General features: G+C 52.0%; 1 protein-coding gene across 1 annotated transcript in view; it reads left to right on the top strand.

Annotated features, from left to right (window-relative positions):
- Positions 1–14,300, top strand: part of ADCY5 (adenylate cyclase 5) — a 154,380-nt gene extending 140,080 nt beyond the window's left edge. The window contains exons 16-21 of the mRNA XM_008570416.1: positions 88–117; positions 1,177–1,309; positions 7,559–7,822; positions 8,825–9,029; positions 11,725–11,849; positions 13,606–14,300. Of these exons, the coding sequence (XP_008568638.1) occupies positions 88–117; positions 1,177–1,309; positions 7,559–7,822; positions 8,825–9,029; positions 11,725–11,849; positions 13,606–13,734 (886 nt within the window). The 3' untranslated portion in view covers positions 13,735–14,300. The remainder of the gene's footprint in view (positions 1–87; positions 118–1,176; positions 1,310–7,558; positions 7,823–8,824; positions 9,030–11,724; positions 11,850–13,605) is intronic.
- The last annotated feature ends 8,148 nt before the right edge of the window (positions 14,301–22,448 follow it).

Raw genomic sequence — 22,448 nt, 5'->3', positions numbered from 1 at the left:
TGGGGGGGGGGGGCGGCAGAGCGGGCGTGCAAGCTGCCTTATGCAGAAGAGCGGCCTTGAACAGTCTTCCCCAACTTCTGTTCACAGAGACTTCAACAACAACGGCACCTCCCAGTGGTGAGTTGATGCTTCTTCTTGGACAGGGTCTCTCCCTGCCCTTGGCGCAAAGCAGGAGAGAAGGCACCAGGTGTCCAGGCGGGAGGGGCCTTGGTGGCCATGTGCGCCCTGGAGGAGGAGGCCCTCCCCTCCCAGGGCAGCAAGGCGTCCTAATGGGGTAGATACCCTTGTTTACTTTTATGATTCCCACCACCCCAAGGTCATCTATAGATTCGGTGGCCGGGATCATCAGGGCCTAAAATCATTCCACAGGCTTCATTTTAAAGCACTAGCCTCAAGCTCTTCCCCAGGAGCATGTATGAGGACCCCAGATGCAGGAGAGCAGGAACTGGAGGGGAGGCGAGGCCCGCAGGGTTGTGGGGCCAGGCCCTGCATCGGGGCTGCTGCCTGGGCGGGGCGGCACTGAGCCACATTCAAGGTTTGGGCTTTTTGCTGGCACAAAAACCGGGTTTTTAATACCTGCTTTTATAAAGATTATTTATTAATAATGTTAACAAAAATATAATTAGGCAGTAATAGCTACCAGTTTTGGAGTGCCTACTGTTTGTCAGGTACTGCACTGAGCATTTTGTATACCGTGTCTTTAATCCCTATTACAGTCTTGAAGTGTGGGTATTGTTATCCCATTTTACAGATAAGGAAACTAAAGTTCAGAGAGGTTAAGCGATTTGCCCAAGGTTTCCCAGAGACTGGGTCAGTATGGCCTGCCTGGCTTCCTTGTTTCTGTACCCACTGCCCTGATCTTGTCCAACCTGGAATGTACACGCTGCCTTTTAGAAGGGCTGAGCTCATCCCCTGATGTGACCAGAGGGGAGCCCCTGAGTGACAGAGGCATGTAAGTCATCAGGAGAGGAGTAAAGGCTGCCTGAGCTGCAGGTGTGAGCAGGGGCTGAGATGGGGCTGCCACCCAGGAAAGCTTCCTGGAGGAAACACACCTTAGGCAAAGTTTGAGTGGTAGTGTCAGGGGTGGAAGCTGTAGTGGGAGCAAGAGAAGGCCTGGAATAGGGAGGTTCAGAGCCTGCCAGTGCAGTCTCAGGTCTGTCTGCCTCCCACCTGCAGCCCTGAGCATGCAACCAAGGTGGCATTGAAGGTGGTGACGCCCATCATCATCTCAGTCTTCGTGCTGGCCCTATACCTGCATGCCCAGCAGGTGGAGTCCACTGCCCGCCTGGACTTCCTCTGGAAACTGCAGGTGGGTGGCCCTGGGGCTGGGGCTGGGTGGGGGAGGCGCTTGTGGTCATGATAGAGCCAGTGAGCAGGTGATGGGGGTGAACAAGCTCATCGTCTGGGCCGGGCCAGGCCTTAGTCTTATGCTGACTAGGTGTCCAGCTTAGGCCTCATTCCAGCTGACCAGTACCCCAGCAGGCCTGCTCCCTGCTGTCGGGGGCCAAGAGGCAAAACCTGCAGCCTATTCCAGACAAACCCACCCTCAGCAGTGCTGGGACTCTGATGTGCCCGGGAGGTGTGCTTTGAAGTCAGCAAATACTGAGCACGCACTGTGTATCCACAGGCAGGGACAGAGGGGAGGTGCAGCCAGGTCAGTGTGTGGTGGGGTAGCAAGGAGTCCAGGAGGGTGGGGAGAGGGAGAGTGCAGGGGAGCTGGCACCAAAGGCTTCTGAGCAGGGCTACACATGACCAGAAGTGGACGCAAAGACACCTCCAGAGGAAGATGGATCCAAAGAGCATCAAAGACTGTCAATAGGGGCTGACCCTGTGGCTCACTCAGGAGAGTGCAGCAGTGCTGGTAGCACCAAGGCCGTGGGTTCGGATCCTATATACGGATGGCCGGTGCGCTCACTGGCTGAGCGTGGTGCGGGCAACACCAAACCAAAGGTTACGATCCCCTTACCGGTCACACACACACACAAAAAGACTGTAAACAGGCAGCCCAGCCAGGCGGCAGTGGCAGAGACAGTGGGATGCTGAGGGCCATGGCTCTGCCCCATGCTGGGTGCACAGGGGGACTGAAATCCAGCCAGCTCTTGGCTCTTCGGGCTGCGTGTCCTGCGCCCTGCAGACTGTGTCCACCAGGAGGAAGGGATGCCGATGGCCAAGCAGAGTGTGCTCCACGTGCGAGCACAGCCCTGTGGCCCCATTACCTGCTGGATCTCCTCAGAGGGGCACACCGTGTGAGAAAGCCCTGTCTTCCATGTGGGTTGCCTCGGCCCTGTGATCCCAGCCCAGCCCCCTGCAAGGCACAGCCTCGCCTGGCCCCTGCCTCTCCTGGCCTGGCCCCGTCTTCAGACCACTTCAGCGCATCCGCAACTTGCTGAGACCTCCTCTGTCCCAGACCTCTTATCAGCATGGAGATTAAAGTCTTCAGGCTGGGGCAGGAGGCCCTGGGAAGATAGGGCATCTGGTCGTCCCCTCTGTGGGGTATTTTGCATGGGGTCATGCTGGACATGAGCTCTGAGGTCTGTGGTGGGGTGCCCTGGGGTTGGGGGAACCAGGGAGACTGTCACACGTGTTCCACATGCAATGCCTCCAGGAAAGCCCTGGGCTGGGAGCAACCTCGGGACGTCCAGTGTGAGTCTGCCCCTCCTCTGGCTCTCTCTTCTCTCCACATCCCCTTCTTTGGGGAGGTTCCTGGGAGACTCCAGCTCTCTGTCATGGGCTAGTCATGCTCTATGGGACCTGGAGCTGATGTCCCTCCACTTCTCTGCTGACACACACCCTCCTCCCCCACGCCAACCCCCCAGGAAGCCTCACCCAAGATGGTTGCTGTTGTGCTACTCAGTTGTGTTGTGAAGGCCTCCAGAAGAGCGAGCCCGCCATGCTGCCTCTCCTGTGTCCCTCTCCAGCTCCCGAGTGCATGGGGTCAAACAGAGGCTGAGCAGAGCAGCTTCCCAGAGTTCCCATGCCTGGTCCTCCCCCAGTGTTGGCGGCAGTGGCTTTCTCTCAGCCCCAGCCAGGGTGCCCTGATGAACCAGGACGTGTGTCTGTCCCTCCGGGAGAGCTGAAGCCTCCCAGCTCTCAGTAGGGTTTGAAAGTTCCAGGCCTGAAACAGCCACAGCTTCAGGGCCTCTCCTCTGCTGCAGGGAGTGTTGGGGACAGGGACAAGACCTCCTCCTGTCCCTTTGGTCAGAGGCCCTGCGCATATATCCAAATCGTGCCACCTGAGTCACGCAGCTGCAGCCCGAGGCCACTCGTGTTCTCAGTGCTCCTCCCCAGCTGTGGCTGCAGAGCTCCCCCTCTTTACCTTTACTCTCTGACCTCCTCCCTCCCTGTGCCTCAGCCTTCCCCCACATTTTATCTCTCTTTTTGGGTAAGTTTTTAAAAGTAATTAAAAAAAATAATTTCTTTAAGAAAAATTATTTTGTAAAACCTGCAGGAAAGTTACAAGAACAGCACGAAGAACTGCAGCCGCCGCCGCACCCACACTCCCCAGCCCAGTTTCTGCCTGGGCTTTACTGCCCTCTCTTTTTCTGTATGTATTTTCTGACATAATGCCCCATCGCCCCTAAATTCCACAACGTCTGCCTTCCAAAAACACGGACACTCCCTACTTCATCCCCATGTGACCTCCCCGTCAGGAAATCAACAGGGGAATGCAAACACTGTCCACGTTTTGCTGGCCGTCCCAGTTCTGGTCCGGGGTCTTGTCCAGGAACGCTCTGCATTTAGTTGTCGTGTCTGCTGTCTTGCCAGGCTGGAGCAGTTCCTGTCTTTGCATGTCTCTCAGTCCTGCCAGTCTTAAGGAGCTCGTTACCCTCTGACCTTCAGACCCACGTCCACACTCAGGCCGTGCCTCCCTGGAAGCCCACGGAAATGGTGCTGCGCATTTCTGGGGGTGGCGCGTGGGAGACTGCACCATGTTGACCCCACCCCACCATTGATGATGTTCCCTTCCATCACCCGCTCACGTTGATGTCTGCCGGATTTCTCCATTGTCAAGTCCCCTTTTTCCTCTTTGTATTTTATTAGCATTTTGTGGAAGGATGGTCTGATATTACATCACGTTTCTGACCCTCAGCAAATCTCCTCCCTTCCATCACCCGCTCACGTTGATGTCTGCCGGATTTCTCCATTGTCAAGTCCCCTTTTCCTCTTTGTATTTTATTAGCATTTTGTGGAAGGATGGTCTGATATTACATCACGTTTCTGACCCTCAGCAAATCTCTGCCCACCGGCCTGCGCAGCCATCGGTGCCTCCTGCTGGGTAGCGACGCTCTCCATCCACCACTCCTGCTCTCGCTTGGCATTCCACTGCAAGGAAGAGCCCTCCCTTCCCCACTGATCTGCTTATTCATTCACCTTTCTACATCAGCATGGACCCATGGATTCCTGTTTAATCCAATGGGTTATCATTTGTCACCCTTACTATTTATTTTAATTCACAAATTGTCCTAGGTTTGGCCAGTGAGCATTTTGAGTTGGCTTCTGTGTCACTTGACGTGTCTCCATCATTCTCGGATCATTTTCTGACTTTCCAGCACAAGATGTCTCGGGCTTGTCTGTTCCTTCTCTACTTCAGCCCAGGAATCAGTTTCTTCAAAGAGCCTTCATTCTTCTCAGTGGGGAATGGTGTTTAGAAACCAGGATCTGAGCACTCGGTCTGCTTGCTGCTTCTAGGTCCTCGCATGCACAAAGCTAGGAAATACACGTCCGTGTACGTGAACATACACAGAAGTGTGTGTACACACATACACGTGTATCTACACTACTGCAGCATCCGTCTGTGTGTATATGAGGGGACTTTGTATGGAAAGACTCATATTATCTCAATTCCATTTGCCACAAACTTTTTGAAGTACGCCTTTGTATTTTTGAAAATCGTGAGTGGGTGCTACTGCAGCATCCGTCTGTGTGTATATGAGGGGACTTTGTATGGAAAGACTCATATTATCTTAATTCCATTTGCCACAAACTTTTTGAAGTACGCCTTTGTATTTTTGAAAATCGTGAGTGGGTACCAGTACCTCCCATTCTAATCAGTACCTCAGGCTTCCTTCTAGCCTCCCCCTTCTGTGCCTGCACGTGTCCTCTCTGACAGTGAGAAGCCTGCCTCCCCCCATCTTTCCTACACTTACTTATTTGCTCCAGGGCACCAATCTCCCCAGCCCTCCAGCCCCCTGCTCTGTCCCCCACCCGTCGCCCTCTTCGGCACTCTGCTTCCGTGCACGCTGGGCCCCCTCCCTGCTCTGCCTGCTCAGGCACCGAGGGCTCTGCACAGGGAGGGAAGATGAGGGCAGATCGGAAGGGAACAACTGACTGCACCGTCCCCTCCCCGCCTGTGTGAACGTGTGGCTGAGCCTGTGTCTACCTGCCAGCCTGTCAGCCTCTCTCCACTGAAGCTTTTCAACAGGCTTGTGATGCTAGCAGGTCCCTCCAAACTCCCATCCTTCTTCTGGGCTTTTGGCAGCCGGGGGTGGACATCAAATAAATACTAATCAACAAAACCCTGAAAGCAGGCCCTTGGGATGAGTGAGTGGTGGTCCCTGTGCTACCTCAGGCTCACCCAGCAGCTCCTTTGCAGTTGGACCTGTGTCCTGATGGGGGGTGTGGTGCTGGCAGGGAGGTGGGGAAGCCCAGACTCCTCAGCTTTCCTGAAGCACCTGCACAAGGAACACATCCTTCCTGGCCTAACACTGGGCCTCAGTTCTTGGGAGACCACACTCTTGTCGCCTCCCCCCACATTGGCCTTGTTAAGACTGCTCAAAGGCTGCAGACCACTGAACATTCCTGCCTTGCCAGGTCCCAACCCTAGAAGCAGCTGGCCATGTTGGCATCCACCTGTGTTGGGGTGGAGTTCCCCAGATGTGGTGGGAGCTCCTGGCTGGGCCCTGGGGGATTGGCTTCTCTCCCTAGCCTACACATCCACTCTGCCTGACACTTTGGGCAGATGCTCTCTGGGAAGGGCATGTGTCCCATTTCTGCCACCTGCTGGGCAGATCAAAGGAGCTGGGGTGCTCCTGGGCCCCCAGCATGTGTTCTCAGTAGGTGGCAGGAGCAGGATTATCAGCAGGCTGGTGCATCTTCAGAGGCAGATGGACAGCGTGCCAGGGATCCTCCATAGGATAGCCCTCAAGAAGAAGTGTGGGGATTCCTGCTCCAGCCTCCTCCCTCAGGTGCACCCATTTCAGAGCTAGGAGCAAGTGGCCTTTATAAGAAGGGGCATGGTCAAAGTGTCCCACCTCACTGGAGCATAGTCACCGGGCAGGAACATTGCACATGCTACCCAGACTCACCTGGTATCTGAGAGTGGTGGATGGCATTCACGGGCCCCTTAGGGTTCAGGAGCTTTTTAAGGCATGACCCCAATCCTTGCTGCCCCATTCCTAGTGGCTCCAGGAGGCCACCAGGCTATGAACGATACAGCCAGGAGATCTCACTTTAGGGGCAGGGCTTGGCTGCTGAGCCTTGGGGCCCCAGAGCTTCTGCCCTAGGGTCTCTCTTTCCCTGCTGCACCCAGGTCCTGTAGCCTTGAGAAGGTGTGCTAGCTCCTTCCCCACGGACAGCCACTGCCAGGTGCAGCCCTGACCCTGTTGGAGACTCTAGTTGCAGCCCAATAGAAAGGCACCTGCATTTACTTGGGAGAGGCCCAAGCAAGCTGGCTAGATCTTTTAAACCACCCTGCTAATGGTCCTTTCCTCTCCTGTTTTACCAACACTGTCACTCCAGTTGAAGGAGTGTTTTGTCTGCCATTGAGGGTAGGGAAGCCTGCAGACTCCACCCTGTAATCCCATGTCCCGGGGACACTCTGGTCGGATGGTTCCTTGCCAGACCTCAGTGCATGATTGCTTCCACTTCAGCCCCTGTGGGCCACTACTGGCTTCTGGACACTGTCCCTTTAACCTGGAGGGTGGGTGACCACAACTCCAGTTGTCCAGACTCAGACCCAACCTGGGGGAAGACTAAAGTCAATCAATAGTGATGTCCCATTCTCACCCCTGTTGGCACCTCATGGCACCTGCACCTCCTGGCTACATCTGGCTCTGGGGTGAGTCTGTTCTCATGGGAACCTGGAAATCGGACAGGGCTCTGGGCAGTTTTTCCCTGTGGGGTCAGTCAATTAAAGAACCCTTGACAAGCTGCTTTTCTGCTTGCATTTCCTAATATTTAGAGGGAAATGAAAAGCTGAGGAGCACTCGGGCGCTGGAGGGCTATTTGGGGCGTGGTTGTTGGGCCATGCCCTTCACCTAGAGCCTGGTTCTTGTCCTGGGCAGATGGGACCCGTTTCCACTCAGGGCTGCCCTCCTCCAGGATCAACACCCTCATGTGCGTCCCTCTTGGCAGGCGGAAGAGTTAGATGCTTGGAAACGTCTTTCTTTTCTGATAGAGTAAACTGGAGAAAACGAGGCAGTGGCCGCAGCAGAGCCGGAGGGTAGGCGGCCAGGCACCCGTGGAACCCTGGGCGCCCGCCGGCCTCTGAGACTCTCGCTGTCCTTGTGTAAGTAGGGTGCTCGCCTGCCCCTCCCTCTGACCAGTCCTGTGTCCCCAGGCCACGGAGGAGAAGGAGGAGATGGAGGAGCTGCAGGCCTACAACCGGCGGCTGCTGCACAACATCCTGCCCAAGGACGTGGCCGCGCACTTCCTGGCCCGCGAGCGGCGCAACGACGAGCTCTACTACCAGTCCTGCGAGTGCGTGGCCGTCATGTTCGCCTCCATCGCCAACTTCTCCGAGTTCTACGTGGAGCTGGAGGCCAACAATGAGGGCGTCGAGTGCCTGCGGCTGCTCAACGAGATCATTGCCGACTTTGACGAGGTGCGGGGCACGTGTGGGGGTGGGCCACACTCCCGGGGGGTCCCCTGGGCCCCTGCTGTGGCAAGGACGTGAAGAGACCTGGGGCCTCTTCCCCCTCTGGATGTGAGCAGTGGAGACAGGAACTCTGAGGGCAGAAGCCTGACCGCGTCCCAGGCGCTGCAGTAGGCACCTCGCATACATGTCCTCCCCAGCATCACGTTACAGATGAGGAAACTGAGGCCCACAGACCTTAAGTGTCTTGCCTAAGGTCACTGGCAGTAAGTGGCAGAGCTGGGGTTTCAGCCTGGGCTGTTTGAACTTGAACCTTCAGGGCCCTGCCCCGCTGGCTCACCAACCACTGCTGTCATCCATCATTCCACTCATGCCATGCAGGGTCGGACAGGGCCCAGGGCCTGGAACAGCCCAGCGTCTGTGCCCAGGGCTTTGAGAGAGTCAAAGGAGGGGGGAGTCCTCAGGCTAAGGGAGGAGGCAGGACAAGATGCAAGGCCCTGAACAGCGGAGGCAGAAACAGACGTTTCTTCATTTATCTCGTACCCTGTTGAGCACCTAGTGTGTGCAGGCGCTGGGGATGCTGAGCCCAGTAGGGCAGGGAGGAGAGGGGCGATGGAGCTGGGACCGTGCAGTGCTAGGAACAGCCACAGGCCTCTGGGGCAGCGGGGTAACTGGAGTTGGCTGAAATGGTCTGGGAAGGCTTCCGGCAGGGCCAGAAGATAGGAGAAGGGTCCCACTGGATGAAGATGAGGTTTCCCTGGGTGGGATGGGAATGTGAGCCAGTGAGGGGGGAGATGGCCATCCAGCCCCTGTTGGGGACAAGAGACCCAGAGGTGACCAGTGACCTTGTCCTCAGGGGCTCTGGGTGTGGGGGACAGATAGGCCACAGTCACTGTACATGGGGTGAGTGTGGAGGAGGCCTGGCTCTGTCAGGGAGGAATCCTCTGTTCCTCCACGTGGACTTCCGTGCCCCAGACTTGGGTGACCCAGGTTAGGCCTCCTTCTGTCCAGATCATCAGCGAGGATCGGTTCAGGCAGCTAGAAAAGATCAAGACCATCGGCAGCACCTACATGGCTGCCTCGGGCCTCAACGACTCCACCTACGACAAGGTGGGCAAGACCCACATCAAAGCTCTGGCCGACTTCGCCATGAAGCTGATGGACCAAATGAAGTATATCAACGAACACTCCTTCAACAACTTCCAGATGAAGATCGGTGAGTGACCGACCCGACAGCAGGGCTTCATTTAAAAGCGTTCCAAATTCATGCAGTAAACATGAAAAGCAGTAAATCAAATACTTGGCACATTTTAAATATAAAAATGTATAAATATGTTACAAGTCATTAAATTTGCAAATTTATAAAAATATCGAGCATCTATTCTTCAAAATTGTTAGCAAAATAAAACGAATAATGTGAAATATGAACACTTCACAAAGTGTGTGGAAAAATAGAAGCTAATAGGAATCTTTCCATGAACTTTTGTAGTTCCCCTTGTATTTTCAAAAATATGAGAAGAATCATGTAATATTGGTAATGAAATGATTATATTTCAACCTTTTAAAAAAGAGTAATCAACAAACAAAATGGGTCAGTGGGGTGATAGTTGAGTTCCAAATGGTTTCCTTGTGTTCTTCTAATGCACACGAATTGGGGAAGGAAATGGTGAGGACTTGGTGACAAGTCAATGCATGCATCCTCCCTGGACACCTCCTCTGACAGATGCCTTGTCCTCACTGGATGGCTTTGAGGGAGCCGTGTGGACCCCTCTGTGGTGTCTGGAGGCGAGGAAGCTGCTGCAGAGCAGGGAGGGGGGTTCTGAAGAGAGTCCCCGGTTTGTTTTTAAATTAGGGCCATATTCTACTTTTTCAGAAAATCTTTGATCCAAAAACATATAGATTTTTTTTTTTTTGGTATTTAATTTTATTTTATTGCTCCCTCCTTTTATTTTGACAAGGCTCAACTCTATATAGGAGTTGAAAGAACAGTACAGTGGAACACACTCCATACCCACCCACTTCCTCCCCTACCACACCCACAGAATGATTTCAGAACTATGGCTCTGAAGCTGTTGTTCCATAAAGCTCAAGGCATTTCCACCGTTCGTTTGTCCTTGGAATGAATCTTACCAAGGATGTAGTCTTACAGAGCAGGAGCTGCTTTTGTAATAGAAACTTTGCTTTGTCAAACGGTGTTCTCATCCTGCTGCTGTTTGTGGAGGAAAAGAACGCGTTCTGCAAGAGTGGACCTTTTTCTATGCAAAATCTAATGCATCGTCTATTCCCTGGGTATGTCTCAAGCCATAAATGATTCAGATTAAAAAAAAAAATACAGGAATTCACCAACAAAAATACTGGCAATGCAAAATCTAATGCATCGTCTATTCCCTGGGTATGTCTCAAGCCATAAATGATTCAGATTTAAAAAAAAAATACAGGAATTCACCAACAAAAATACTGGCATTTCAACTCTCAAAATTAGCACATTAAACCAAAATATTGGATTACGAAAAACCAATATTGTGATCGTTAATGTCCCCAGGAGACATTTTCATCTGGTCCGAGTGTCAGGAATTGGCCTTTCCCTGAACAGGCTGGCTTGTATCCTGTGGGCATGGCGCTCCGTGGACTTTACCAGGCTTTCACTTTGCATTGGCTGCTAGAAGGCCAGGGCAGCGCCAGCTGGGGCACTTTAACTAACGTGCAGCCCACAGTTCTGTGTTAACGTCACTCTTGGTTTCATGTAATGTAGCCATTCTTATCTTACTTTCACCCCATCCTGTCCACCTCCATTGGTTGTGGTTTTCTCCTGGTGTGTATTTTCGTAAACTGCCGCAACTCCTTCACTGGGCCAGGACTGAGTGATAGGATCTACCAAGAGGTTGATAAGTAGCTGGGCAGGCGGTTGGGAGCCTTGTGTGGCAGATCGCTTCACACGGACTCCAGAACGTCTTCACTGGTGGGCTTGGCTCAGTCTGGTCAGTCGGGTGGACAGTCCAGCCTGGTAACAGCATGTGGGGTAAAAAGCTGCATGTGGCTGGACAGGATTAAAGGGGAGGCTCATGGAGGGAGGTTTTTGGAGTGGTCCCCAGGGGTCCATTTTGGAGCTTCTGCTGTGTTTTCAGTCCTACCTCACACACACAAGAAACAGTTAAGCAGCCATTGAGGCTCAATAAGGACCAGTATGAGACAGACAGTTTATGTAATAGAGGGAGCGTCCTGGAATTTGGTGAATGACGGTTGAGCCAGACACATGAGGGCAGGGTTTATCCTGCAGAGGAGGGAGGGCGCTGCAGCGGGAGAGCAGGCGCAGCAAAGGCTCGGGGCAGGGGTGCTCAGGGTCTCCATGGTGCGACTAGGAGGGTGGGCAGATGAGAGCAGACGCACCAGGACAGAGATGGAGAGCCCGCATGGGGACCAGAGCTTGGTCACTGCCGTACCCCAGCCCTAGCCCAGAGGCGCAGGAGCAGGATGACTCAGAGAGAAGAGGCTGGGGCAGGGAGATGGTTTGGGAGCTGGTTCTAAGGATAAGAACGGGAGGAAGCAGGGGGTGAGGAAGAGGGAAACAGCTTCCTCTGGCATGCTGGGTCTGAGTGGATGGTGAAGACTTGAATGCCACCGAGAGAGGGACGATTAAAGAGAGGCAACTCGATTATGCAAGAGGTCACTGGAGACCTTGAAGAGGGCACTCTTGGCTATGGACTTGCAGGACATGGGCACCAGTGGGGTGGGGAGGACGCAGGAGCAGTGATGTGTGAACAAGTTCCTCAGGCCTGGAGGACCCCGGGTGTCTTCAGGCTGAGAGTCAGAGGGAGAACCTGCAGGGTGTGGAGAGAGGGACCAGAGTGAGGGCAAGCCAGGCAGGTGTTCATCTTAACTTGATGAGTGTGGCTGACTTCTGTCCCCTGCAGGGCTCAACATCGGCCCTGTGGTGGCCGGGGTGATCGGGGCTCGCAAGCCTCAGTATGACATCTGGGGCAACACAGTGAACGTGGCCAGCCGCATGGACAGCACGGGTGTGCCCGACCGCATTCAGGTGAGTGCTGGAGCATCCGCCACCCACCTCAGCCACACGAGGGCTCTGTCTGATGCTAGGGGTCTTCAGGGCAGGCTGCCCACAGTTCCCAGCCAGAATTTCTGCAGCCACATTCGAGGGTGATAGGGCAATTTGTGGTGATGTCTTCGAAGCTTCAGGAACATGATTGTGTTTCAGCCCTCAGTACCTTGGACAGATCTCCAGGCTTGTGCAGAGCCCTCTACTGGGCACAGAAGGAATCGGGGGAAGTGGGGGTAGGGGGAGCCCATGCCCAGCTCAGAGCGCCAGCAGGGAGCTGCAATGCCTCCCCGACCCAGGCACACAGAGGAGACAAAGTCACCTGAGAGATCAGAGTCTTACCCATCAGAGCCCAAAGCACTCAGGGCCTGGTTCAGGAGAACCAGAGAAGGCTGCTTGTCCCTTGCTTGAGCTGCCTTCCTTGCTTCTTTTTGCCCCAGTCTGAAAACAAAGAGGCCCTGAACTGGGCTCTAGTTCCGTGTGAGGCTGTGAGAAGTCAGTGTCCCTGGTCTCAGTTTTCGCAAGTGCTAGTTGTGCTACTCTTAAGGCCTTTTGCCAGCACTGACACCGCTTAACTGTGCCCTAACTCCTCTCCCCTGTGAGGCCTCTAAACAAAGGGGCAGCCCCACGCATAGCCACGGCCTGATTACCCGGCCGGGCCGGCTTGTGGATGCCGGCTGAGGTGCATGACCAAATGGCCTTTTCTCACCTCTGTCCCTGTAACAAGGGGAAAAGGGACAGCCAGATGAGAACTGGGGTCCTGAGGAGAGCTGTGTATCTTTACACAGCTCTAACCCATCCAGGGACAGGTGTGAGGGACTCTATTGCAGGCACCCTATCGCCCAGCACCTCATCTTCACGTGGGCTTCACCACATGGGATCTACAGCTAATAACAAAGCAGGGCCACCTCTCAGCAGCCCACCTGGTACCTCCTGCCCTCTGACAGCCAGGCTGGGCAGGACACTCTCAGCTGTGTTGCAGTGTGGCTGGGGTGGTGGGCTCTGGCTCAGAGATGGCTCTGAGTTCGTCTGGTGAGGCATGTGGCTGCACTGCTGCTCCCTGCACCTGCCACCCCTGCTTCTCTCCTTTGCCCGGCACCAGCATAGTGTAATTAATGAAGCCACCAGTACATTCTCCTTTTTATTCCAAAAGCTAAAGCAGAGACAGGCAACAAGATCGGGAACTGAATCCAGGCTCTGCCAGTTATTAATTGTGTTACCTCCGGCAACAGAGTTGGATTTTCTGACCCTGAGGATAAGAATAGTGCTTACCCCATGGAAAAATGAAATAAGAAAAGCCGTGGTTCTCAACTGTCTGGTGAACAACCAGTTTTTAGAAACCTTTCTGATCTGTCATGGAGTGACACTTTTGTAAAATGCACTTGCTGCATACTTGGATATCGACTGCGGAAATGTCACTGCCGTGCGAGTCCCTAAGCACTTTTCTCTCTGCTTCTGGACTTATTCCGGACTCAGGAGCACTGAAGTAGCACACGTGAGGTGCTCGTCACAGTACCTGGCAAGGGCAGGTGCTGAGAACGATAGCTGTCGTCATTCTCTTTCCTAAGGGGCACTTCAGGGACGAGCAGCTGCCAGTCCAGAGGGCTCTCACAGTGGAGGGGCTGCCCCACTCCTGTGTAGGGGGCAGCGGCAGGCTTTGAGCAATCAAAGGTGGCTCGGCCCCACAGCAGCTCGTGGCTGAGGTCATCGACAGCCTGTCCTTTATCCTTCTTCACAGGTCACCACAGACATGTACCAGGTGCTGGCCGCCAACACATACCAGCTGGAGTGCCGGGGAGTGGTCAAGGTCAAGGGCAAAGGCGAGATGATGACCTATTTCCTCAATGGAGGGCCCCCGCTCAGTTAGCAGCTGCCAGCCAATGGTGCCAGGCAGCCTGGCCTCCAGAGGAATGGAAACGGCTTCTGTGTGCCGGGTGGGCAGTGGGAAGCCTGTGCTCCAGCCCACATGGCCGCGCTGCTGAGATTTTCCACTTTGACTCCAGAAGCAGCTTCTGCCTTTGCTGGTGGGCAGCGGCCTCTGTCCCAGGCCCCGAGTGCCAGTGTCCTGCGAGCACCAAGCTGACCAAAGATGTTCCCCTCTGTAGAAGACTCCAATCGACTCGACCGGAATCTTGAGTCTTCTAACAGGTGCTGCTGCATGGGTGGAAAGGAGCTGCTGGAGTGTTTAGCAGCTGGTGTGGCACGGCCCAGTGCACAATGGCAGGGCCGAGGGAGAGGCCTCAGCCACGGATAGTGGGTGGGCGGCTTGACTGTGGCCTGGGGAGGCTAGGGGCCCTGAGGGCCAGCTTTTCTGTATGAGCCTTTAAACTTCAGACAGAGGCCACGAGCCCTGCTCCGTGGAGGGGCTTTCGGGCAGGAGTGCTGGCTTTGGAGGGACTGTGGCCTTCACTGCAGTCCTCTGCCCACACCTCCGCACACATAGACAGTGCCCTGTGAGGGAAACAGAACTAATTACGAGGGGGAGGCAAGAGGACGCCGAGCAAGGAGTGGCGGTTCTGAGAAAAAGGAAATATTTATTAAATAAAACAAGTTTTCTGTGCCCTTCTTTAGACTATGCTAGTTGTATGCGTGTAAGAGACACAAGCAAACAAGAATGCCACGGGGGAGGGCGGGCGGGCGGGGGACCCAACTTGTCTTTTGTATTTTTTATTTTGTATTATTGAAGACCTTGGAGATCAGATATACCAAATTCTATATTTTGTAAATTCTCTATATTAGAACACAGCTGTGCACAGCGGGGCGTTTGTTCTCATCTGCACTGTGCGTGTGTCGGTGTATGTACTGGTGTGTGTACGCGTGTTCATGCTGGGGAACTGCTCTCACGCAGGACGCGTTTCCCTCATTTCAGATTTGGCAGTTTTTGGTTTTCCCAGTTACAACCAGAGCAGTGGCTGTGTCTTTTTGATACCATATGTTCAGATGAAGTAGNGCAAACAAGAATGCCACGGGGGAGGGCGGGCGGGCGGGGGACCCAACTTGTCTTTTGTATTTTTTATTTTGTATTATTGAAGACCTTGGAGATCAGATATACCAAATTCTATATTTTGTAAATTCTCTATATTAGAACACAGCTGTGCACAGCGGGGCGTTTGTTCTCATCTGCACTGTGCGTGTGTCGGTGTATGTACTGGTGTGTGTACGCGTGTTCATGCTGGGGAACTGCTCTCACGCAGGACGCGTTTCCCTCATTTCAGATTTGGCAGTTTTTGGTTTTCCCAGTTACAACCAGAGCAGTGGCTGTGTCTTTTTGATACCATATGTTCAGATGAAGTAGGAAGGTGCACGGACACATTATCCCACCTGTAACACACGCGTGCGCGCACACACGCAACACACCTCTTTACCTAAGTAAGATGCAAATGAAATGATAAAGAGAAAACAAAAAGCTTCTTTCCCAACTCAGGCTGCGCTGGAACTTCCCAGTTACAACCAGAGCAGTGGCTGTGTCTTTTTGATACCATATGTTCAGATGAAGTAGAAAGGTGCACGGACACATTATCCCACCTGTAACACACGCGTGCGCGCACACACGCAACACACCTCTTTACCTAAGTAAGATGCAAATGGAATGATAAAGAGAAAACAAAAAGCTTCTTTCCCAACTCAGGCTGCGCTGGAATCAGGGGACGCACTCTTGACAGGTGGCAGGCAGTGTGGCCACCGTCCACCCCCGCAACTCCCTGAGATGTCAGGCGTTTGCTGCTGGCACAGAGGCAGCTCCTGCGGACTCCCCAGAGTTCAGGGGTGGCCCAGGTGCTCCGCCAGGCTGGGGGTGTGAGGAAGCCTACACTGCCTGGCCTTCTCAGTTGGCTGAGGTGCGGGTGGCTCCCTGTAGGTCCCTCAGACCTGGGGATGCAATGTACAGGCTTCAGGTTTGGGGAATGAGGGGTGAACTTGCCCTCCACCTGCAAACCAGACAGAGGAATGGGTACAGCCCAGCTTTGGAGTCCACGGAAAAAGCTAGCAGGAATTTTTGTCTGGTTTTTGTTTTTAAGGGGAGGGGGCAGTTAAATATACAGAGAAAAAAATTCTATTTTTTATAACCTATGAGGGAGGCATTTGGAACATGAAATACTATCACAGAGATACATTTGAACAGACCCCTTAGGGCCTGTGCCTAGATCCTTCCATTGCTTCTCAGGGCAGAATTCTTGCCTTCAGCACAAGCTTGGAGGTGGTGAGATGGCAGCTGTATGGCAGCTGCTGAAGTGTCGCTTCAATGTCCACTGTACCACCTCTCACTGGACACTAGCACCATCATCCTCTCCCCACACACCGACTCCCACCCCAGTTGAACACAGTTCTGAGAAGCAAAGTGTGGGCCTGAAACTGCCAAGCCTGAGTCTGTCCAGGCTCTTGCTGCTCCATCCTGTGAGTCCTGCACGGCCCTCCTGCCCTCTGCGGCAGGGAGCTGGCTTTCGCCCATGGTGTGTTCTCATAGCCCCTGCTCCTCCATATCGCCTGCCAGTGCTGTTGGGTTTTCGTTTTGCCTCCAACCTGAGTGAAGTGTGTGTTCTGAGCTCATCCCACGTCCCCCCTGTTGGTCAGGGCCTCCCCAGCCTCAGGGGGGCCTCCTCCCCACCTCAGCAGTGACTGGTGACAGCGTGCAGTGCTAGCTCTTTGTTCCCTCTAAGGGGTGTGCACTCTTTTTATTCCTGCTCTTGCAAAAACAGATAAGATTATGATTTCCCATGGAAATTGAAAAGTCTATTTAAATAATTTAACTATTAAACACTTTCACTGGTAATGTGTCCTGGTCTGATTTGCGGCTTGGGCCGGGGGTCTGGTCGTGGTTGGAAGAACTGCACACTTGGCCACTGGCAGGGTGCTGGGGAGGGGAGCCGCAGAGGGCGGGGAACCGTGAGCGGGCAGCACACTGCTGTAGAGACAATGTTGTCTGAAGCCTGCAATCCTTGTGGAGGGCAGTCGGGAGAATAAGGGTGACCTTAGTAGAGTCAGTTCATTGGACCGAGGGGCAGCTACCAGAGTGCAGGAGGCTGAGAAATGCAGAGATGAAGGGTAGGGACCAGGAAGGGGATATGAAAGGGAGGATGGAACCAGAAAAGGCCCAGGATCAAGGGAAGGACATTTTAAACAGGTGAGCCAAACATGTTTATATGCCAAGGCAAAGAAATGTGAAAACAGGAGCAAAACACAGATCCAAGGGAAGGGGATAAGCTGAGGCCAGAGGCGAACCGATGTGACCTGCATAGCTAATATTGATGGTCCTCTCTGTGTGCCACCCTGGGATAGGCACCATTCAAACTACCTCGTTTAATCCTCCTGGCCACCTCGTTTCACTGATGAAAAGACACAGAGAGGTTGAGCTATTTGCCTAAGGCCACACAGCTGGTAATGTACAGAGATGAGTTTCAGGGCAGGCCTGTCTGCTGTCAAACCCCCACAGGTAACTTCATGCAGGCCCCAGGTCTCTTCCCCCTGAGAAGAAGGGAAAGGTAGTAAGGGAGGCAGGGGGCCCTATTCAGAAGTTCCTGTCTGCTGCACCCATCAAGTGTGGGGTTATATTTGGGTTCAGGAAATAAACCCAGAAGAGCTTAGTCAAATTAAGTTTAACACTGGTGTAAATGAAGGAACCAGCAAAAAAGATTTCATTGGCCATTGCAACTACGGCCACATGGGGAAATAGTTGTAACAGTCCTAGGCATGGCAGCCCTCCTGCTAAAGAAGATGGACGTCATTAGGACTTCAAGTGTGCATGTGAAAGATGTAATTGTATAGAGGTAGGAGTTTAACCCTGAGAAAATTTCAGGTGGGGTAGATTAATTAGAAAAGGAGACCAAATTAAGGAAGCTCAAGCTTTAGGGGCCAACTGGCCTAAGTGGGAACCTCAGCTCCCAAGGAATCCCTACCCAGCTGTGACTAGTAGAGACTGGGCCCTCAGACAGGCTCCCTGAAAGCACACGCATGCGCACACACTCAGTGCACACCAGGACACCAAAGGAATGCAACTCAAAATCTTCACAAGCCCTTCCCATGCCCATCTCCATTAAGCTAACCCTAGAGAATGTATGTTTCTCCTCATGAAGTTCTACTTTTTTCCAAAAGCATATTCATACCTAGAATGCTTATTGGCAAAACTTACCTGAAAAGATGCCATTGATATGTGGGGTGAGTTTTGAATACCCCTTCTATGTCTGCTGACAGCAAACCCCACTAAAACCAAGACCAGACTTGTGCCAGCTTGGTGATGCTTTGATTGCAGTGGGATGTTACCAACAAGATGGTGGGAAGGTGCACTGAATCTTGGTGCAGTGGAGACGCTGAAGCTAGTCACCAGGAAGCAGTGCTACTTTAAGACTTTCAAAGTGACAAATACATTTACGGGACTTTTACAAAAGCAAAAACACCTACGTCGCATATAGTTAAATGATGCCCAGAACTGTAGTGTTTACAAGATGAAACGGGTGTTTTCCATAATGCAGCAATGGCCATCAGTTGCTGATCAGCAGAGCCTGTAAAAAGAGGCTGAGCCCATGTCTCTGCAGGGCAGGACAACATTCTCGGGCATTAGGAGGCACAATGCTCAAAGTGGTGCTGAGCAGATTCTCACTGCCCCTGAACAAGAGAGCTGCAATGGCAGTGTATTAGTCTGTTTCTGTTGCTTAGAACAACATGCCTGGAACTGGGTAATTTATCAAGAAATGGAATATTTATTGCTTACAGTTTCAGAGACTAGGAAGTCCGCAGTCCAGGGAACACCTGGTGAGGGCCTTCTTTGGTAGGTGGTGACAGCAATGCAGGGTGTCACATGGCAGATGGCCAAGCAGAGAGAGAGCTCACTCCTCAATTCTTTTAAAGCCCTCAGAACCAAGCCATGACCACCATTAAATCATCAAGCAATTAATCCATTCACTAGGGCATGGTCTTCACAAACTGATCACCTCTTCAAAGCCCCACCTTTCAATTACCATAATAGGATTTCCCACCCTTTTAACACTGTCAGTGGGGATTAAGCTTCTAACACATAAAACTTTGGGGACAAAATTCAATCTGTATCAGGCAGGGACAAACATGCTCTGAAAATCCGCAGCTTTTGAATTTGTCTAAATCAAAACTCCATGCTGAAGAAAAATACCTTACAGCTCCCTGCAGAAGGAAGACAACTGTCAAGGCTGGGCCACCTGGCCCTGGCCGCTCAACCACAATGTCCCCCATCAATAAGCGCAAGTAGCAGGAGGAGAGTTGGAAGAGCAGGTGTTATTCATGGGTGTGAGGGGTGGGGAGGAGGGCAAAGCAGACCACAGATGCCACCCCCCACACTCCCCACCCCCCCCATCGGGATGAACTTGAGAGTGCATGCAGAGCTTCCACACACATTTTCTCAAGTGTGCCTCCCCCAGGCCTGACAGGCAGCTCAGAAAGGACTGGTGCACCCCCCAAGGCTGCTCAGACACTCAGAGACAAGCAGCTGTGCCACTAGCCCACAGGCACTTCTGTCCAGTGCGCCATTCCGTCTGGCACTGGTGAGTTTGGCAGGAACAGAGGGCTCGCCACTCCTCAAGGTTAGCAATAGATGACATGAGATCCAATCACTAAAGTATACCTTTCTTATTCTCCCAGATTTTCAAAAAAGCCTCTTGGTGGTTTTTCTCCTGTCTCGGGAGGGAAAATTGCTTTCCCCTTGCCTACCTTTCCTTCCCACCTGCAGGGCTCACTGCTTCACAAGACAGACACAAGAAGCCAAATGAGGGCATTGGAATGGCTGACATTCTCTGGTTCTAAATATTTATTTATTTATTTATTTTATTATTTTTTTTTCCTTTTTTTTGTCTTTTTTCGTGTCCGGCAACGGATCGCAACCCTCAGTGTTGTGCCTGTACCGGACCGGGACCGGCAACGGGATCGCAACCCTCGGTGTTGCTCCCACACCTCGCTCAGCCAGTGAGCCGGAACCAGTCTGTATGTGGGATCCGAACCCTCGGCGGGAGCGCCACCACACTCTCAAGCGGCACACTGTAGCAGTGCGCCATCGGGCCGGCCCCTGGTTCTAAATATTTGTGTAACTCTTTATCCAATCTTCAAGTACCAGACCATGTGTATGGCACAAATGTAAACACAATCTAATCAAGACTTTAAGATTTTAGAGCCGAAGGCACAGAGACAAATGAGGAAAAAGCATTGTGCCAAGGGGGATCTGTGGGAAGATCACCTTCTAACCGAGTTGAAAACAGACACCAAACCAGCAGCAGCTGTGCATGACAGCAGCATGGCCCTGCTCCCCGGAGTGGGAGGGAGGTTGGAAATCTATGTAGGTTCACAGAGCAAGCAGAGGGTCCAGAAAGACAAGGAAGGGGGAGAAAGGTGGTAAAGAGAAGGGAAGGGTTGAGGGTCAAGTGCAGGCATCCTGTCTCCCCTGGATTCCCAGGCCCCAAACCTCACCTGCCCAGGTTTCTAGTGAGCAGAGCTGAGCCGCCCCACACTTGGTGAGAACATATCCATCCCCAGGGCTCCTTTCATATTGCTGGTCTATTAGGCCCATTAATTTAAAGAATTCTCACTGGAATCCATTAGGGCGTCTCATCACTGTTTCTTCCCCTGGCCAATTTCTAAATTAGACCTTCCTGGATGGGCTTGTCAGCATCTCTGACTAGCCTCACATAAACTAGTTTTCCAGTTTAAAAAATTTGCTTCCCCACTTTGTCTATTAGCCATAGTGGCATGCTGCTCTTGGCTCACATGGGAGTTTTTTTGGAAGGGTGCATTTTGCTTCAGAATAATCTTTTTAAAACCATGTTGCATTTACACTTTTTAAGAGTGCCTTTCAGCTCTCACATTCCCAGTACCTGTACAATGTTGTGGGTAGGGGCTGTTGGCTGCCTGCCCCCACCCCTTGACTTTCCATCAATGCACATACACACTCACCAGGGCCTTACAGAGTGCTGGCCTGGGAGATCAGATTAGAATGTTCCAAGTCAGGTGTGTTGGGGCCAAAATGCTAGTGCCACACTGGATAGGGCTTGGTTCCCAGAGGCACCTCCCCCATTCGCCAGCACTCCCATGCCCCGGGGACTGGGGGGATACTGGAGAGCACAGCCTCCCTCTTCCAGGTGTGTGACACTGGACAACTTTGCCCTGTTACTTGCCTCAGAAGGATTTTGTTCAGGTACAGGACATTCTGCACGTAAAGCACCTGGTAGATAGCAGCACTGGGCAAGCGTGAGCCCCTCGAATCCTTCCTTCTCTCTTTGATGGGTCCCCAGTGCCCTGCCTGGAAGCACCTGCCAGGGTAGGGGAACTGCCTGCTAGATATTTCAACAGGATCCTCACTTAAGTAGTGGTTTCTGAAAAGCTTTGTGCAATGATTTATCACATTTGAAAGCATCTGTAATTTAAAAGACTCTTATTATCTTTAAAATAATAGTAACAGCAACAACAAAGACCACAATGTTGTGGCAAATGCTTTCCCCAGCAATTGCTGTGCCAGGCTCTAAGTGCTTTACATTTATTGACTCATTTAATCCTCACAACAATGCTCTGCGAAAGGTACTATCATTATCCCCACTTTACATACGAGGAAACTTTACATACGAGTAAACTGTAGGGTAAGTGATTTGCTGAGGTCACAGTGCTAGTAGAAAGGAGAGCCACCGAGTCTGGCTCCAAACTCTTAATCACTATTCAATACCTCAAAAAGTTACCTTCTACTTTTGGGTATTTTCAGATATAGGGACTGCTTAAAGCAGAATCCCCATGAAATTACTTCAAGTCAAAAAATTAATCTATTCTGGCATTCTGCTAGGAAATGTAAATGTAACACATGAATCACCAATGAAGCTTTAACATTCTGTATCAAGAATCATTAACTCGTTAGTTTTACTACAAACATTAGAATGTACCTTCTTGCCCTAATATCTAAAGTGCCCTTAAAGTCCACCATACCTCTTGCAGCCATGTGTCCTATGTCACTATTATAAATGTAGGAATTTTAGGAAACTATTTTATTTAGTCTAGGACATCGACACTGCAGAAGCTAGCATTGACCTGATCTCTTTTATTAAAAAAGTATCATATATTACCTGTATATATATTCCTTATATATTTCTACAAATCCCCATATCCTCTAGCTTAAAATTACATGGTGGTGAAGAGCATGAGATGTGAGTAAGATAGATCTGGATTGAAATCCTGGTGCTAGCAGTGGGTTAGATTATGATTGTGGTCAAGTTGCTTAGCTTCTTTAGGCCTCAGGTGTCTCATTTCTAAGACAGAAAATCTTCATAAATGCTTTTTGTGAGGACGACGTGCTTAGCATACATAGTGCCTGTCACCCAGTATACATTGTCATTTCCCCCCCATGACTGCTTCATCTGTCCTCACTGCTGCTGTAACAGTAGAGCCCAGCTGTTGTCAGTAACACACACGCTCTCTAAGAACGTTGAGAGGGACTGTGACAGAAAAATGAGCACCAACCTTTAAATCATTTAAACTTGAATCTCGGGTTTGAAATCCACACCCACTACTTACTAGTGTGATACCCTACAAAGGACAAGTTCTCGTCCCAAGTCTTAGTTTCCTCAAGTGAAGATAAGATAATGCCCC

The sequence above is a fragment of the Galeopterus variegatus genome, unplaced genomic scaffold, assembly GCF_000696425.1.
Source record: "Galeopterus variegatus unplaced genomic scaffold, G_variegatus-3.0.2 Scaffold601, whole genome shotgun sequence".
Lineage (NCBI taxonomy): Eukaryota > Metazoa > Chordata > Mammalia > Dermoptera > Cynocephalidae > Galeopterus > Galeopterus variegatus.
This window is presented reverse-complemented; position numbering and strand designations above follow the sequence as displayed.